This window comes from Rattus norvegicus, chromosome 13, assembly GCF_036323735.1.
Source record: "Rattus norvegicus strain BN/NHsdMcwi chromosome 13, GRCr8, whole genome shotgun sequence".
Lineage (NCBI taxonomy): Eukaryota > Metazoa > Chordata > Mammalia > Rodentia > Muridae > Rattus > Rattus norvegicus.
Window position 1 is genome coordinate 53455256 of NC_086031.1, and position 19313 is coordinate 53474568.

A 19313-nucleotide genomic window follows, 5' to 3' on the forward strand; every position below is an offset into this window, starting at 1 on the left:
GAAGATCTTTCCAATAAATGAACTATGAGGAATGTTTGAGAAATGATTTTAGTATTCGGATTTTCCTACTTATCTGTTTAAGCCGTTTGAATCGTTTCAGTGGAACAAATCACTGATCTTCTTCCTGCTTCTGGGGGTGGAATGAGAGCAGGGTGGGGGGTACCCTGAGCTGCTAGACAGATCTAGCTAGCTCCAACGTGAATGACCACAGCTGGGTGGCTGCTCCAGGAGATGTTATGAAAGTAGGTTAGGCTATGAAATATAGGGCCTTATTAAGGTTTCAAGGTTGATTGAGACAGGCAAGATTTAATGAGTGGTGTTGGAGTTTGGCCAGGTCAATGGTGTTAAAACTCACTCACAGAAATAGATAGAGGGGAGATCCTGGCCAGTGTTCAAACTCCCACCCCAATGCTCAGAAAACAATTCTACTCAAAAACTTTTGATGGTATTCCAGACTATGTGTTTCATAGGTGACTCAAAGTGAATGTTGCCCTCAATTTAATCACTCTAGGTCCTGTGAGGCATAGTTGTTAAGTAGAATATTCGGCCACTTTATTGGATTCTTTTTCTAGTTATTAAATCATTGAAATAATTAAGAAGTCTAAATCACAAAATGAGGTTGGTGTATAGAGCAGTAAATGAAGCAAACTTTCCCAGGAAAAAGTACACACAGATGAATGAGGTAATTGTGAAGCTGAACTTTGCACGCATGGTTGCAGGAGTGTGTTCTAGTCACCCGCAGGGCAACATCTTTTTTGTTAAAACATTGTGTTTTCACAAAGAGGAAAGACACAGATAGCCCTCCTAATTGCCACCATTCACTAAGGGTGAAGAAAAGGCTTACTTTACAATCTTGTAGAACTTACTCTAGCTTTTCATCCTAGACTTTATATGAAAATTAAAATAAAAAACAAGTAATATGCTCGTGTACTCTTTGAATGCTTTTACTCTGTGAGCTTGGAAACTCCTTTCTAAGGATAAGTCTCATTTTCATTGATTAGTAGAGGATAGAATTTGATTGTATATGTGTATAGTTGCCTGGATACTACCACCAGGAACCCATGTTAGTTGGCTTTACTTGATATAATAAATACCTCACATTACCAAATTACACAGAGAAGGGTTGCTCCCTGTCTGTCTTGATCATGGAGCATCCAGTGTTGGAACTTAGGGGTTCCCAGAGACTAAACCACCAGCCAAAGAGCACACACAGGCTAGACCTAGGTCCCTGCACATATGTAGCGGATATTCAACTTAGTCTTCATTCACATCACCTGACAACTGTAGCAGGGGGCATCTCTGACTCTATTGCCTACTTCTGGATCCTGATCCTCTAACTGGACTGCCTTTAGTCACTTCGAGTGACTTGATGTGTTGATACCAAGTGGGTTCTCCCCCTTTTCAGAGGAGTAGAGGGATGAATGGAGGGAGGAAGGCACGTGCGACAGGGGGTGGAGCTGGGAGGAGGGACTGCAATTGGGATGCAAAGTGAATGAATGAATAAATAAACAAACAAACAAACAAATAAATAAGGAAGAAAGTGTCCAGTGTCTTTTACCCTTCCAAAGGACTGGAAGATCTCCTAATACCTGTCTCTCCCACACACACCCCTTAGGGCTTCTACCTCTCTAGACTCTACTAGGGAGTAAGTCTCTAGCACATGAGACAGATGAGAGGGCTCCATTTCTTGTGTCACTGTGGCAGGAATTAGGCCCTATTAGAGCACTGTGAAATCGCTGCTGAGGTTAAGATTGTATTGTAAACATTGCTTTTACCATTTACTTTTCCTGTAGGCTGTTATTGAGTGACAAGTCAGTTTGACTCTTTAAATGCCTGTCTTCATTTAGAAGATAAAACTAAATCTTTTCCTAGTACTCTGGGTTGGGCAAAGGACTATGAGCCAAGTAGCCTAACAGACTGCTATCTTGCCAGCACCTTGAACACCCCACAGACAATGTGGGGAGCTATCCTATAGCCAGAGTTGCTTGCTATTGAAACATACTATTCATTCTAGAAGGTACCATCCCAGCCACATCTATCAATACCTACTGAAAACAACTTGCATTGAACTTTATTATTATTGTTATTAATTATTATTACTATTCCTATATTATTATTTATTATTACTATTCCTATATTATTATTTATTATTATTGCCATTCTGTGACCTGGTGAAGAGTAAATGGCCATTTTCCCTCTGCCCAGAAGGAAACATTTTTCCAGGCAGAGCAAGAAGCTTTCATTCGCATGAAGGTCTGCTAAGGTTGACACAAGCACCCTCCCCACAGCCCAAGTCACTGAGCAGAGTTTCATGAACATTGTTAAATAATTTTGGTTTGAGATCAGAGGAGAATTTGTTGCACTGCCTGAAACAGCCCTTGGTATGCTTCTGCCATTTCATTTTCTCCATGTATGTGTCATTCTCAGTATTGATAATCATAAAATCAAAATATTGATCAACTCTGAAAAACCCTGGAGATAGCTAATGTCCTGCACTATTAAATGTTCAGCTGAGACTTGACTTTTTGTGTCAACACAGACACAAATCCATGTTACTAATATATAAATTTGCTTTGGTTTTGATAAGTGGTAAAATTATATGTATATCAAGGAATTATCTTAAAATACATTTTTGTTATCAGTAAATGTTTGACATGTAGAGATATTTCTATATTTCTGTATGCTCTGTCACAAAAACATTTCCAGGCAATGAGGAATCTAGAGTGGAAAAGTTTAAGAAGTGACATTTTTTCCCAAAGACCACCAGTACAGGGATTCATCTTTCTCACCCAAGGCCAAGCCCACTCACACACAAACATTTTCTTTGTCAAAAATGCTTTTCTCTATTTTCTGATAGTTTTAACTATTTAAAAATTGTTGCTCGGGGACTAGAGAGATGGCTCAGCAGTTAAGATGGCTCTGCTTCCACAGGAACCAATTTAATTCACAGCAGCTCTCAACAGCCTTCAACTGCAGACATGACACCCTCTTCTGGCTTATGCAGGCCACGTGGTACCCAGACTTTCATTCAGACAAAACATGCATGTCCATAAAGCTAACATAGAATTCATTAAAAAAGTTTTGCCCAAACTGAACATAACCTGCTATGATACTAATTTGACCCAGTTGTTGCCTTCAAAAGAAGGTGCCATTACAGCTTTGACTGGATACTAGATATACACTGTATTCTCTTTATACCAAGTTGGTCCAGCTGAGCCATCTCTCTAGCCACCAGCTCAAATTTATATATGTGTATGATATGAAAATAAAAACAAGTACAAAAGAATAAGCAAAAACCAAGATGAAACTTCTCATACCTGTGTGTATTTCTCAGCATAAGGCAAATAATTATTTCAAGAGGGGTGATTGTAAATAAAAAAAAGAAAATAGACACACATAGCTTCAGCAGAAGAGTCATGCCATTCATCTTCAGGAGAATGGTGTGTGCCATTTATTGAATGTTTCATCAGATATTCCTTATTGAAGGAAGTGGTTAAAATGAGTCCCAGAGTAACTGGGAGAAAAAAGCAAACAAGAGTAAGAGAGCAGGTAAGAAAAAAAAAAAGGAAAAAAAGGCCAAAGTAATCAATTTAATTTATGTCAACAACACTACCAGAAAATTCAATAATAAACATATATTGACCTAAAATGTGAGTTTAATTAAGATAAGAGGTTCTTGGTAGAGAGCAGCAATTTTTGCTTGGTTCAACTTGAAATATTTCCAGATTGGGTGGGATTTATATCACTGTGTGATGCTTGGAAAATATTGGTAGTTTCGCGTGTGCCCACATGGCCTGCCTGCACAGGTCAGTCCTATTTATCCCTTTTCCTTCTTGTTCAGACCATCGGTCAATTAAATAAGAGAGTCAAAATGGAGAAAAACAATCAAATAGTTTCATTATAGTCAACAGAGTCCTAGACTTTGCCTTGAAAAGTTAATTCATCAAAGAAAGATCTACTAATATAGCCAACAAGTAAAATAACTTTTGTCACAAGCGATGAACTAGAAATATACACTATGTTCAAAGCCAGTGCAAGCAGGTAACAGCATGTGTAAAAATAAAGTATAAAGGGTTTTATTGCGCAAATGATACTAATCAAACCCCCAGCAATAACTTCACCAGTTGTAAAGTAACCCACTAAAAATATAGAATCATAAAAAAAAAGTTCAGGCTTTTAAAAAATTTAATTTTAACCTAAAGCTTTTCCAAAAATAGAAGCATTTACATTACATTTGAGCTTTTTCCCTTACAAATCTTTAAGTTCTTGAATGGAAGAAAGTAACCTGAGAAACTTAAGGTGTTACATGCTTCTGAAAATGGATGATCAATCAGTTATCCAGAGAACACATTTTTCAAGTTGAGATGTGTCAACTGGAATAGAAAATTTAATTTATCAAAGCTGGCATAGACTATATTGGAGCAACAATTCTAAGCTCCAACTAATTCTATCTGGCTTACAAGGATGAAAACGTTTTCTTAAAATGTGATAAAGTTCTAACTGTTAAGTGGCAAAACTCTCTTGCCATTGTAAGCTTGGATAATATTTGCCACCAAGAATCCTAAAATTTAGGAAGCTTCTATTAAGTGGTTTAAATAAGGTTTTCCTGCATATGTTGTTAATTTCAAAGATGGGAGGAGAAAAACCACTGACCCGAATTATCATGGCCAAATTAATTGACGTAAGCAATTAATTAAAGTAAACTTTTTTATTCCTGTACATGGGATGCCTCCTCCTAAGGCAGGATTAAGGTGTAGACCTAGGGTCATATGCCTTTTTCTTTTAGTCAAGGTCTCACATAGCTCAGGCTAGCTTCATACTCACTATGTAGCCAAGCATGACCTTGAATTTCTGATCCTCTTGAGTCAGTATGATTCTACGTCACAAAAGTCATGAACATTTGGTTGAAGATATTTTTATCCAGTAACTCGGGTTGCTAAATGTGGAAATTATAATGGGTCCCTCATTTATCTTTTGTTGTTGTGCGTTCATTTTTGCGGTGCTTCACATATGCTAGGCAAGCGATTCACCCTTAGGCTATATACACCCAAGCCCTGTAAGGGCTTTCTCACTGATGCTTGTCTTTTCTGACTAAAAGAGGACGGGGCAAATGATTGGCAAAAATTCAAAGTTAAGGCAACTTACAAAACAGTGAGTTCAGCCCTGTGGAAAGAGAGCACCTGGCCTAGTCATAGGGGATAAAACACTTCAGAGCCTAGAAATGTGGGACAGTTAGATTCACTTTGTTCTTCAAGTTCAGCACTACATACTGGCTAAAAAGTGACACTGTCTAGGTAAATCTAGCAGCTGGAGCTGCCACCTTAAACAAACCAGAGGACAGCCATCTACCTCTATGTACTAAAGGAACAAAACAAGTTTTTTTCAAACTGGCTATGTTATGCTGCCAAGCTAAACACTATCTTCAACTGCTCCTGAATCTGCCTTCTTTTCAATTTTGTTTGTGTGCAAACAGACGCTAAAAGCTCTTGCCAGCCTTAATAACATAGTGTATGCGTGTCTCCTGATGCCTGAGCTGATTTAGGTTTTGGGTACTGGCGCATATGAAAGTTGGTCGTGCAACCACTCAGTGAGATTGCTCCACCGATCAAGTCAAACAACCAATTCCAACCAGGAGTAAAGTATTCCCCCTTTGTGTTGTGTGTCTGTGTAGCAGCTTTCCTTTGTGTTGAGGATGTCCTTGAAAATGCCACAGCTTCCTGAGGCAAGGAGGAAACCCAGTTCAACAAGACTCAGCTGGTGTTGGCTCTAGAGTCTGACCCTGAGTCGTTTGATTTGACTGAGTATTTTATTATCTAACCACAGTGCAACTTGGAGAAAAAGTTTCCTCGGGACAATTATCACAATGAAGCTTAAGGCATGGCTGCGATGAAAATCCTTTGCAAACTAAATGCCTTTTTGCAAAGTAACTGTGACCTCTTCCATAGAATGAGTTCTAAAGACCGAGAAATGATTCGGAAGATAAAGGAAGATAAGAGGAAGAGTCTTGAACAAGCATTATGCAAAGCACGTATGACCTCTTTCAAAAGAATGGGTTCTATTGTTTGAGAAACAATGCTCAGGAGTCCTAGATAAGACCACCATGTTATTAAATAAATTCCTTTCAATGAAGAGAAAAGTATGCTTTGTCTGTATTGTGGAAGTTGAATATAGGAGTAATTGATATCAATGGGTACAAGCTATAGGTCGAATATGAAATGTCAGGTTCACAATTTTAAAAAGAAAGCCTCCAGTTTGTGGCATTGTTTGGGAAGCTTTAGGAGGAGGTCTGGCTTGGAGAGGTGGTTCTATGGTGCATAGGCCCTGACTGTTTTGTGCTCCAACTCATTTTCCTGGGAGTTCTTACTGCTTGAAATGTAGGTGTGTAAGAAGTCATGCTGCCAGCTCCAGGATCACAAAGAAAGCCAGTGGCCACCATGCCTGCTCTGCCACGATGGTCTGGATCCATGAACCATAAACTAAAATAAACCTTTCTTCCATAAGTTAATTTTATCAGGTATTTTGCCACAGCATGGAGAAGAGGAATTAATACAGTGCTTCTGTTCTGTGCTATGCCTGGTTTTTTGATCCAAGTCTTATTTGCTTTGCCAACATTCACAAAATAGTAACAGGATGACTTTCAGGCTTGTAAAGAGAATAAAATAAATGATAAATGTATTTGTTGGAGGAAAAGCAATGTGGTTGTTTTTCTTTTGTAAAATTAGAAACAATACATTTAGAGTGACAAAGAGGGAATAGATGTCAGAAGTTTAAAGACACGTTATATAAAGGGCATCTTTAAAAGGAGAACCCTGAAAAGGTTGTCATCTGGTGGCAAAAGTCCATTGGTGCTTTTGGGTCATACATTTAAAGTGACCCGTAGTTCAATGTATGGCCTTTGGAATTTTCTACAGCCACATTCAAATTGCTTGTAGGTGTAGAGAAGTTGGAAGGATAAGATGAACAAGTATTGTCCTGCTCAGTAAGTAAACGCATTGGAGAGACAGAGCTGGTCAAGTTGGCCATGGACACAAAGAAATTGTTACAGGGATGGACATCTATCTTCCCCTTCTGCTTTCTTCATGTCCTGGTCCTAAAGTGAACAGTTTTGAGGAACACTGAAGCTATGGCATACTCCTTTCGTGACTAAGGACAAACACAGAAAAGGCCAATCAATCATGAACTGAAACCTCTCAAACTGGGAGCTAAAATAAATCTTGTCTCTTGCAAGTTGATTATCTTTTCTATTTCCTTTTCTTCCTCTTTTTAAATACACTCCCTCCTATTAAAGTTAACTAACACAAGGTCTAACGAAACATGGTTTAGGAAAGAGATATCTAGTAACTCAATAGGAGAATCAGTCATCCCAAGGTTTTAAAACTTCCCCTTGAACTGAGACCTGCTGACTCATAACTGCAGTTTGTAGAGAACGCAACATGAGGCAGGTGCTTCTGGGATGCCTCGCCCAAACCCTGCCCTCTGTTAATGTCAGAAAAAAATTCTACTAGCCAACAGTTGCTACGAAGCAGCACTGACCGTAAGGTTAAACAGTACCCAGTGACAGTGTTCCTACAAGTAACTAACATGCTTAAAAACAACTTTAAGAGGTGTCAAGATGGGTCCTGAGAAGCAAACTTAGTTAATGAGGGTATCTAGTGTGATCTGCTTAAAGCACAACTTCCAGGATCCTCAGACTTGTCTCTGAAAAGTTTTTTCAACATTTCAGTCTAACAAGCACCTTCCTGTAGTTAGAAAGTACCCTCTTCCTTCAAGTTCTTAAAGTGTGGGTGACCCCATCTCTCACATGAAAACAGGGCCTTTGTAAAAAATACCCACAGTTCATGCTTTCAGTCTTGAAGGCAGTACCTGTGGTATGAGGATGTGGATGACTGAGACCTCAGTTATGAGCTTCCTGCTGAAGGGTTTGGCATGGCTATGTTCTTTTGTTTTAGAAAAATAATTATTTAATTAGATTTGTTTTGGTCAATACATGGGTCTCAGAGTTGGCCATTTGTCTGCTGCTTATTTTTGTAATACAATCATGGTCACTACATTTCTCCCATTACTTTCATAATTTTATAAATGGTAGGAATCAATCAGTGTGCTTTTTCAAATGTCCCGCTTACTATCTGGAACATTGCTTATAGGATTAGCTTGCATGGTCCAAGCCAAAACAAACAAAGTGTATGGAGCTGGTAAACTATTAAGTAAATGAGGATATGGATACAAAGTTTGATTTCTAATTAAATGAAACCACTTGGTTGTTGTGAGCTCAAGATACAGCATGGGTAGATGCAGGTGGCCATTCACTTGCACAGTTCAAAACTTCATCCCTCCTAGTGACTGTCTATACAATTATAATGACCATGCTGAAGGTAAGAAACTTCACTTAGAATTGTACACTTTTACTTTCAATTTCATATTAATTCCCTTATCCTACACACACACACACACACACACACACACACACACACACTCACACACACACACACTCACAGTGATAGAAAAGAAAGAAAAACTGTGACAAAGTTGAAACTAGGAAAAAATAGCTTTAGGCCTTCTTTCTGACTCATTTATACTCTTGCCTTTAATGTTCAATGTTTAGAGCTGGGTTTTGTGTTTTTGTTTGTTTGTTTTGTTTTTTTTACATGTATGAAATATCTGTTCAGTAGGACCAGTTGTGGTGTCTCGCAGTTTAATCCCAGCAGTTGGCAGGCAGCAACAGGTATATCTCTTTCTTTTCTTTTTTTTTAAGATGCCCCTGGTCTACACAGAACATAGTGACTTTTTGATAAGGCAGGACTGCATTGTGAAGACTTGCCTCAAAAAAAAATGTCTATTCAAGTTACTTACAGTCTATATTCTAAAGTTTTAATTTTAAGAAAAAACATATTTCTAAGAACAATGAGCCTAAGGAACAAATTCTATTGGGAATTTCACTTCATCAGGAGATACTGATTAGGTCATAAGCTTCATTGTTTCATGGTATGTGAAGCTCTGGATGATGTTGGTTCCTGTGTGGCTGTTTTAGTTGGACTTAGGTTGAAAAACAAATTAATTTTTACATGGCACAGGCTTTACTTTTTTTAGGAAAAAAAAATGAATACAGTTTTAGCAACTGCTTAAAGCAGTTGAACCTGAGAACCGGTGCTCTGTGTGTAGCTGCTATGCCAGGTGGCTCTCATCGGGTGTTTTGTGAAGAACCTTGCTTATAGGTTTGAAGCCAGGACATTCAGGATCCCCTGCTGCCCAACTCAGTCTTTCCACACAGAGAGCAGATGGGTGAAGCAGCCCCAGAAGTGACAAGGTAGTTTTACAGAGATGCCAGTATTGTTTGTAGGTGGAATAGACACTAATTGGAGTTGAAGAGACACAGTTAGAGTTAAAGTGGGACTTCATTATGAAATGGTTTGGAAACTTCTTAAAGCTATTCATATTTTGAGGAACCAAAATGAAGCACTCACACTTAAAATATAAGTCAAGGGTCTTAAATTCATGTCGGAGAGGATAGTTCAAGGACAAAACACAGGTCATCAGAACCTCTTTCAGTTTTCATACCCAGTACATGCACTTGCATAAAATACAAATTTATTGAGTCATTTAGATTCCTATAATTTCCATTAAATTCTGTCTAGTATCATGAGCATGAATACATCTGTATTACTTGATTGCCTTTTTTCTACCTCAACAAATCATGGAGCACTCTCACCTCGATCAGACCCCTCAGCCTAGAAGACATAAGCAAAAAGGACTAGGCTACAGTTCCATGTTCTCTGTCTTTCGGTGGTAAGGAGAAGCCTCTCACAACACTTTCCCAGCCACAGAAGCTCTTTATTCCCATGGATCTTTAACTCCAGTCCGACCAATGAAGAAACACTTTCTAACCATTGGGGACCATCAGGTGCCAAGCCAGTGCTGTGGCACAATTCTCTTTTCCTTGGACTCCTGGATCTAGAATATTTGTGGTAGGATAGGGGAGTCTCACTAACAGGCAGATATCTTCTTTACTACCTTAACAAATTCTGAGACTTTCTACCTCTATGAAGAGATGTGTTCCACATTATGTGGCATGAGGAAGCTCGTCTCACTTGGTGAGAAACAGAGAAGAAAATATAACATTAAGTACCTTTGAGAAAGCTGTATGGAAACCCAGTATTTTATGATTTGTATACTGTAAACACACACACACACAGACACACACACACACACACACACACACACACAAACACACACACACTTTAACCTCACCAATGAAGAAACAAATACTAGCCAGTCAAGGACCATTAGCAGAGACTACGGGGGAGTTCAGCAGTATAAAACGAACAAGAAAAATGCTGACTTTTAGAAACAGGGCACGTATAAGTGGAAATTGTATAGTTACAAAGTACAGTGGAAGAAAAATTCTTTGGATAGATTAATAAAAAAGAGATGAAAGGGGAGTTAGTGTGAGGACAGAACAATAAAATTTGCCAAGTCTGAGCAATGAAGCAACAACAGTAAGGTCAGGGAGGGAATTTTGAAACTTTTATAAAAACAGCAAAAGACATACAATGTATATGATTATTGTTCTAGGAGTAGGAAAAGCATGCGGAGTTAATAGACTATTCCATGAAAAATGCCTAAAATTCTCAAAACTCTGGCAAAAACCCAAACCCCAGAGATTTGAAATGTTGAATGCTACGGTTTGGGTGAGCATTCATGTACAAAGGCCTGCATGTGGGAAACCTAGTCACTGCTCTGTGTCCCCTTGGGATGTGGAGAAATCTTAGAGGCTAGAGCTTAGAGAGGCCAAATTTTGTGCTCTGCTTTGAACCAGGATCCCAGCATCTCCTCCTCCCTTTCTTTCTTATTTTCTGCTGCCACAAAATAAGGTAACCTCCTGTGCCACGCACTGCCCACCTTAATGTCTCCCTTCATTACATACCAAAAACGACGGCATCAAGGCATCACAGACTTAAAACTACACAGCAAAGTAAGCCTTCTTACGGAACAGATTCATCACAGCAGGGTATCACAGCAACAAAAAGCTTGTTGGCATGGTGAGTACATCACTGGTAGGACAAACTCAAATCCAGGAACGTGAGATACATTATAAATTAACTTCTGAAAACTAAAGGGAGAGGAAAGATAAGACAAAACAAACAACAAACAAAAGATGAAGAAAAGGACCACACCACCTCCATGGCAGAGGGTGTCTCTTTATTATCAAAAAAGACCAATGACAATAGCTTATATTGGGGAGAGTTTCTGAGACAATCCTCACAAATAACTTAAGAGGAGGCATCCCATGCCTGGCATTGGTCTTTAGTTGGCTTCTAGAAGGAGCATTAATTCCCTGTGTTTGGTAGTTCCATTTAAATTCTCTTTTTATAATTGATTCTTTGCGAATTTCACTTCATGCACTCTGATCCCACTCATCTTCCTGTCCCTTTGTATCCGCTCCCCACCCTTGCAACCCAGGCTCCCCAAAAAGGAATATGAATTAAGATGGAATAATAATTTTAAAAAATCTCATCGTGGAAATTGTAGTGTGTCACACAGTATATCCTTTCTCCACACATCTTGCAAATGTTCATTGAAACGAGTCCTGAAGTTTGGATCTGCAGGGCCAGCCTTTCGTGTGCTCTAGCGGTTCACATAGAGTAGAGATTGAGGTGGAGCAACTCAAAGCCCTGGATCTGAGCCTATGTGGTAGCTGATTTGGTTAGCCTGCCAGCTTTTCTGTGCCCATACCATCATGGTGAGCTCAATACCCTGTCCAGGCTAGCTCACTCAATACCCTAGCCAGCAAGGGGCAGGATTAGCTCTTTTGCTGTTGTACCTTCGGGGCCAACTCAGTCCCCCCACATGCCACCAGGGTCAGCTCTATGGTGATGCCCAGATGAGGGACAGGACCAGCTCAGCACAGTGTCTCAGGTGGCCTGGGACATCAACTGCAATAGGACTGACCACAGACCCAGACATGGTTCCTGACAACAGACTGGGCTTGAATGTCCCAGTGGCTTTGGGTAGCAGCAGAAGCCACTCAGATCAGCATGTAGCACCCTCAGATGTCCATGTGGTCTTTGATGGCAGCCCAGACCGTGGACATCTACTTAGACTTTGGTGGTAACCCGGGCCACAGACATCAACACAGATCCTAGCTGCAGCAAGTCTAAGGACTCAGACATGGCTCTAGGCCAGAACCTCACCAGGGTCTCAGGTAGTTTGCATAAGTTGCCTGTTCCTCAGTGTTGTTGAGTCTCTAGTTCCACCTTTCTTAGCAATAGAAGATTCCACCCACTTTGGTCATAAGACATGTAGAATAAAGCCGGTACTGGTGTGGAAGTTTCTGCCCTTTGGCTTGCTTTCATAGTTCAGGAAGGAACTATGTGGGCTGCTGAGAGAGAATAGTCATCAGCAATCTTCCCTAGATGCAAACTTTGTAAGCTATGTTGAACAGCCTGGCAAGATAAGGCAATGGGTACAATAATGGTGGGGATGTGATAAAGTAATCAATCTTAAACCAATTGATTTAAGATTTAAGGCCTATTTGTTGAAGGAAAATCATGTTTGGGACTGTATGTCTGGACAAGAATTGGGGAACTTATAGGCTCCAGGGGGTGAGCCTACTACTGTCATGTTGCTAAATGCATACAAACAACAAACTGTCTTGAAAATATGTATCTCTCTACACTATAGTTATGCAATAGCAAGGCTATTGATCCTCATCTGAAAATCTTCACTCTGTGGTGGAGGGTAGTGAATACAGAGATTCACAAGTGATCAAAGTGTAACCGGTAAGCTTCACTGGAGTCCGCTGAGTCAAATGAGACATACATTTCACTCACTCTTTCCTCAAGACTCTGGGCAGATCATGAATGAGGAGGCAAAGAGATTATGATTCATAGGTGGACTAGGGTGAAGCTCCGTTTTCTGGATAAGAAAAGATTGTGTCACTCATGAATGCACAGGTTGCCTGAACAGGACTTTGCAGATCATCAAGCCAGTCAACAGTGCAGCACTGGTGGGAGAGGAGTTTGTGAGCCCCGATCCCTTGCTGTAGAGCTATTGATAACCTATGGTGGCGAGTGGAGAGAGTCAGTTTTCCTTAGGAGCATGGCCTCGGGTTGAATAACGATGCTCAGGTCGATAACTTCATACCAATGTGCATATAGGCAGCGTTAATTTACTCATGGATTTAAGAGGGGCAGGGCCTAAAATCAGCTGGGACATGTGGGGAGAGGGCTCCAAGAAGAATTGGAAAGGGAGGATGAATATGATCAAAATACATCATATACATGTAAAATATTCTCAAAGAATAAACAAAAAAGTGAGATATTAAAAGGAAACTGTGGAGTACAAAGGAATGTAGCATACAGTTCTAAGTAAAATTAACTGCCATAAACAAGTTCTATATTTAGCAAAACTCTCATTCCAGGATGAGTGGACAATAAGTTCTTTCTCAAGCAAGAAAAATAAGTCATTGCTAACCCTGAGTCGCCCTTAAAACTAGAAGCTCTTTAATGAGCAGAAAGAAAATGAACAAAGAAAAAAGTTGAGACTATAGGATGAAAGAAAAAAATTAGAGAGCAAAGTATAGGCAATATCATTTTTCAAAAATCACGTTAATCATTAAAATAAGAACTGCAGCGTCATCTGCTCCTCAGAACAATGATACCCTAAAGTGAGGCCTAAGTAGATGTCAACTTTATATACTTCACCTCAGAGCCGTGGGAGATTGGTAAGATAAGCACAAAATAATGTGAAATTTATTCAACACATGATAAATAAAATCAGGATAGAATCTCACAAATGAGTCAAGTAACTCACAGGAAGTCCTGAGTAAAAATATCAAACAGGAAACAAAGAATGGATTATCTGTAATATGCTAAAAAGCAAAATTATCTAAATGTACTAACCACACAAGACAGAGATTAATGGAATAAAATCTTAAAGCCAGCTCAGTAATATGGCATTTAATGTGCTATTTACAAGGAACCACAAATTCAGCAGCACGGGAAGGTGGAGAACAGAAGAGCAGGGAAAGATAGGACATGGGAACCTAACTTGTAAAATCCCAGGGCGGTTACAGTAACATTACATAAAGTAGATGTCAGAGTAAATTCATACAGAGACAGGGATATTGCGTAAAGGCAGAGGGACCAACCCCTGGGGAACACAATAGCTATAAAAAGGGGCAGCAAACAACAGAGCCTCGAAAATGCATAGAACAGAACACGACAGACAGAGCAGAAAGAAGAAACAAGTCTGACATCCTAGGCAGGGTTTTCAAGTCCCTTTTCTAAGTGAACGGGAAGCTGTCCAGACAGAAAATTGGTGAAGGTAGAGAATACGTGGGTAGCACATTCAACGAGACCTAGTGGATGTACGTGGAAAACCTCACTCAACAACACAGAGTGCCAAGACTAGTGAGATTTGAAGAAACCAATCGCTTACACATCGCTGGCGGAAGTACAAAGGGGTTCCTGGGGGGGGGGGGGCTGTGGAAGAGCGTGACAACTTTATCATTCAATCACCACTGGCTGAAGGTTCATGATGGGAACACAATTTTGGAATTCCACATAATCAAAAATACTAATTCATTAAATTAAGCCATAGCCAGGTGTTTGAATTCACTGAGTCATTCTTTTCAGCTTTTCCTCAATTCTGACATTTCTGGAACACTCTATCTCTTGTTAAACAGCCGTGATTTCATGTTGTTTTCTGGCAAGGCCACAACAACAATGGCTTCTCACTTTGATTGAATCCCCTTTGCCTAATCCCAAACTTAATATCTGGGGATACTGGAATATAATCTCCACTTTGTTCCCAGAAAAAGTGCAAAGTAGCTGTATAAAACGCAGCCGCGTACCCAAATCAAATAACGGCGAATGAAAAAAGCAGATAGGTATGAAATAGAAATGGGGTCATGAAATACTCTTAAGGGTGAGGTACCTACACGAACATATCACAGACAAACCTATGTGTTCACAGCGCACATTGATTTCTACAAGTCAACATGATTAGAAAATAAGACACAGTGCAAGATTAATTTAAAACTTACAGGAAGAGTGACAGGCCAAGTTTATTCCATCTTGAAAATGGCCTCTAGCTTAAAAGAACAAGAAGAGAAGGACGGGGCGGGGGGTGGGGGGGGAGCAAGACTGAGATCTTGGCCCGTAGTTGAATCCAAGCTGTACCCACGTACCCTGAAGGACCCCAGAGCTTGTCCTTGGGCAGAGTCACTCCCTAGATACTTCCTAGCAGCAGTTAAGCAGATTAGTCTGCTTGTTTCAGATGGACTATCAGACCCTTTGTGATTGTACGTGGTCTCGCTTCAGAGCACCCCCTGTCGGCTTACAACAGACATTCAGTCACATACTTGCAGGCTGTACCCTTCTCTCCTCATTACTTCCATTTCCTTTAAAACCTTGTTCAGTTTGCTGCTTCACCAAACTGTCCTGTGGGCAGCCCAGTGGAGTAAGCCCAAACTGGAGTCTTTCGTCATAAAGAGACCCTAATGTGTGACTACGTCGGAAACGGCTCCTTGGTGGTCTTTTGCAGGTTCACCCATGTTTTGTGGCAGAACAAAAGCACATGTTAGAATCCCGCCAGAGATTATATGTTTTATCCTGATGCTGCCCCGAGACAAAGCTTCTACGACAACTAGACAAAGACTCCTAGACATTCTCAGCCACAGCTAGAGTATTTCCTGAAGTACATGTTTAATCTATGGAGAAAAAGATGGGGTAGAAGACTAAGTTGTGATTCTCTTTGGTATCTAGCAGTTGTGGGTAAATTAAACAGTTTGAGGGGCTGTTTCAAAAGTTCTGGAGGGGTTGGGGATTTAGCTCAGTGGTAGAGCGCTTACCTAGGAAGCGCAAGGCCCTGGGTTCGGTCCCCAGCTCCGGAAAAAAAAAAAAGAACCAAAAAAAAAAAAAAAAAAAAAAGTTCTGGATGTTTCAGAGTGCGCACTAGATACAAATGCCTCTTCTCAGTGGAAAATAGACATGCAGGGATGTAAGGGGGGTTCTGATACTAACGTCCTGTTCCCCAATTGTTTCTTGACTTGTCAGTAAAGGTGGGAGTGGGGGAGAGCAATTGCGGAAGGTACAGGCGGGGACTTCCCAGTACTAGGTGGAAAAGGCAAATGCAAGGAAGGAAAAGGACTTTCTACCATCCTTGGGAAAACAAGGCAACCGTATGAGGTCTCTGTGGGAGCTGGGGCCTGTTGCCTCTGCTACAGACCGGAGGCCAAAGATGTTTGACAGGGTCCAGGTGGGACCTGCCACTAATTTTAGGTCGGGCGGAGAGACAGAGATAATGTATTGATAAAGCCATGCTTTTCCAGGTGGGCGATATCTGCACCCAGCAATTGTGCCAAGAAGACAAATTGTAAAAAGATTAATTGTGTATGTGTCTTTTATCAGAGGATTCAATGGTCTCAGGTGGGAGCCTGTAGCATAGTCAACGCCCCCTCTGGAACAAAGGTGGGTAAAACAAAAGAAATCTGGGAGGGGCCGGTAGTTCGGCAAACCCCAGGCAAAGACAGTGACATTTAAAACTACAAACAACAGAGAGACCTTCCGGTTTAGAGAAGGGGCCTCAAGAGGAAGAGAAGCCACTGAAATTTGATGTTTTAAATTGACTTTGGCCGCAGAACAGTTTAGCAAGATTATTTGAAACTAGATAATCGTCCTTCACGCACATATTCATAACTATAACCACATTGCTAGCAAATATGAATAAACCATAAGACTGAACACTCTCAAATTTGGTCACACGAAATTACTGATAGCATTTACTGAAGACTTCAAGGTGGACAGCAGTTCTCAATAAAATGTGTCCCGTTTTTTTCCATTTTGATCCCCGTTCTTTACATTTTCCTTATGAGCTAAGGAGTTACATGCGATCCAAGTTATTTCTCATGCCCACAAGGGGGACCCTTTGTGCCATGGCACCAGAGTTTACACAGCACAGGTTTTACTTCTAATTATCCATTCTCTGCTATAAAAGAGAGGGCGTCGTTTCCCATTTCATTCACCTCACCTGTGAATCCAGGCAGACAGATACAAACATAGCCCGAGGCTCCAAGGTAGCTGAAGGAGGAAGGCAGGCCAGCGGTGTTTCCATATAGATCCTGTGAGGACAGCTCGGCACATTCCCCCCCAAATTGGCAGGGGTTGCTACTGCATTCATTTATGTCCGTCTCACACAGAGCACCTGTGTATCCTGCAGGATAAAAGTTCAGAGGAGCTGCTGAGACAAAGCTCTGGAATGCCAGGCACATGTCTTAAAAGAGGCTCACCACCGAGCTGGTGCCAATTAGCAAGGTTGCCCACCCTCAAAGAACTAGCAGGAGAAGCCGGTAAGAGACTGCTACCTGGAAACAGATTCTAGTAGCAATGGATAAGGGATACGTAATAAATTCTAAAAGATGTATGATTTGGGTCAATATTTTGGAAAGGTTTAATCAGTAACGCTTGAAATAAAGTGGAATTTCAAGGTAGATAAGATTTAATCTGAACACTGCATAAAGTGGAAACCCATTAACTTCAGTTTATCAGTTTTTAAATGAAACTTTTAAAGAGAATATCTGAAAAGGCAGCAGTATCTACATAGCCAACTCCAAGTCCCCGTCTGAGTCATCACAGAGGAAAAAGCAAACCAGTAAGCAGTATTTCTCCAAGACCTCTACATTAGCTCCTGCCTCCAGGCTCCAGCTTTCTTTGCATTCCTGACCCGGCTTTCTTCAATGGTGGACTGGATATGGCAGTAAAAGCCAAACAAACCCTTTCCTTCCCAAGTTGCTTTGGTCACCATATTTTAGCACAGCATCAGAAACCCTAAGGTACCCTTAAAAGTTAGAGTAAGATAGAAATTGGCACCAGTATAGGTCTTCCCACCTTGTTTTGGGGAGGACTATGGAAAGACTTTGGAACTTTGAGTTTGAAAAGCTGCTGGGTGTTCAAAGTTTGGTGGGCTGTTGTGTGGGGGTTTTAAAAATGATAATGTCAAAAGAAATGCAGACATTGGAACCTGACTTGTGAAGTTTCAGGGGAAGTTTGAAAGTCTCTTAATGACTCAATCAGGGCTATTTGCTATTTTTAAGTTAAGACTCTATGGGGGTTTTCGTTTGTTTGTTTGTTTTAAACTGGTGCTGAAGAATCAGCTGTGGTTAACAAGATACCAGAACAACTGAAATAAAATTTTTGCTTTAGTGGGATAGTTAGTGTGTCTGGTTAGCTGGAGTTGAGAAATAGAGCAAAGAGGCCAGCATTATTGAAGTGAAATCTTCTGATAGTATTTCCTTAGAGTCAACACATTCAAGCTGTGCTCCAGAGCCAACCAAGGTTATACTTTATGAGTGGAGCCTAACTTGGTAGTGTAAGAGTCACCCAAGTGGTCCTGGTTTTGAAGGCCTGAAGAAGGGGGTCATGGAGAGCAGCTGAGTTTTGGCACCATGCCTCAGGACTGGTATCCTTCAAGAAAAGCTCAGGAGAGGGCATTGGTGAGAGTACAGCACAGTTGCAGCATGAACACCTGGCATTTTAGAGTTGTCAGTACTATGGGATAGCCACCAAGGACAGCAGCAGGCATGGAATTGAGCCAGCAAGAGCCTAGGAGATAATGTTTGTTTTGCAGAGGGCAGAGCCAAAGAAATGATTGCCATTTGAAGATGCCCAAAAAATCATGAGTGTCCAGATACTGGACATTGAGTGATTTATACTATCGGAGTTTTGTTTTGCTTTGATATGACTGTGACCATTCACTGATTCTTCCCTCTTTAAATAAAGTATTTAACTCAATTTTTTAAAAAACGTTTATAGGAACCAACACTTGAGTGACTTTAGATTCTAAAAGAGACTGTGGGACTTTTTAAGTTTGCAAAAATGTTTCATATTTTGGTGTTTATATCAATGTGTGATCTTGGGGATGAACAAGAAAGGAAAGGTGATTGCTTAACAGTGATTGTGGAGTCCAGTTTGGCTGTATGTAAGGGACAGTGAGACAGGGTTCATGCCTCTGGAACAGAGCCAGCAGGGTGTGGGCCTCCATGTGTTGCTGTGGGCGAAAGGTTTGTTTGTATAATAGTGTACATATTTCCACATTCCTCCTCTGAGGAATGTCCTCTCTGCCAAAGTTAATGACTCCGTGATAATCAGAGACAGCATGAGTTCAGAAGGAGAGGACACTATGTCTCAGCAACATGGAGAATGCTGTGACCTTCAGGACAGCCCTTCAGGCTGTAGGAAAGAACACTGAAAACATGAGTTTGAAAGAAAATAATTTCTCAACTATGAAAAATATAAGGATACATTATGAATTGTATA

At 40.5% G+C, this 19313-nt stretch overlaps 1 protein-coding gene across 1 annotated transcript in view; it reads right to left on the reverse strand.

Moving 5' to 3' along the window:
- Positions 1–19313, reverse strand: part of Crb1 (crumbs cell polarity complex component 1) — a 187088-nt gene that overhangs the window by 102324 nt on the left and 65451 nt on the right. Inside the window, exon 5 of the mRNA NM_001107182.1 lies at positions 17029–17211. Within this exon, the coding sequence (NP_001100652.1) occupies positions 17029–17211 (183 nt within the window). The remainder of the gene's footprint in view (positions 1–17028; positions 17212–19313) is intronic.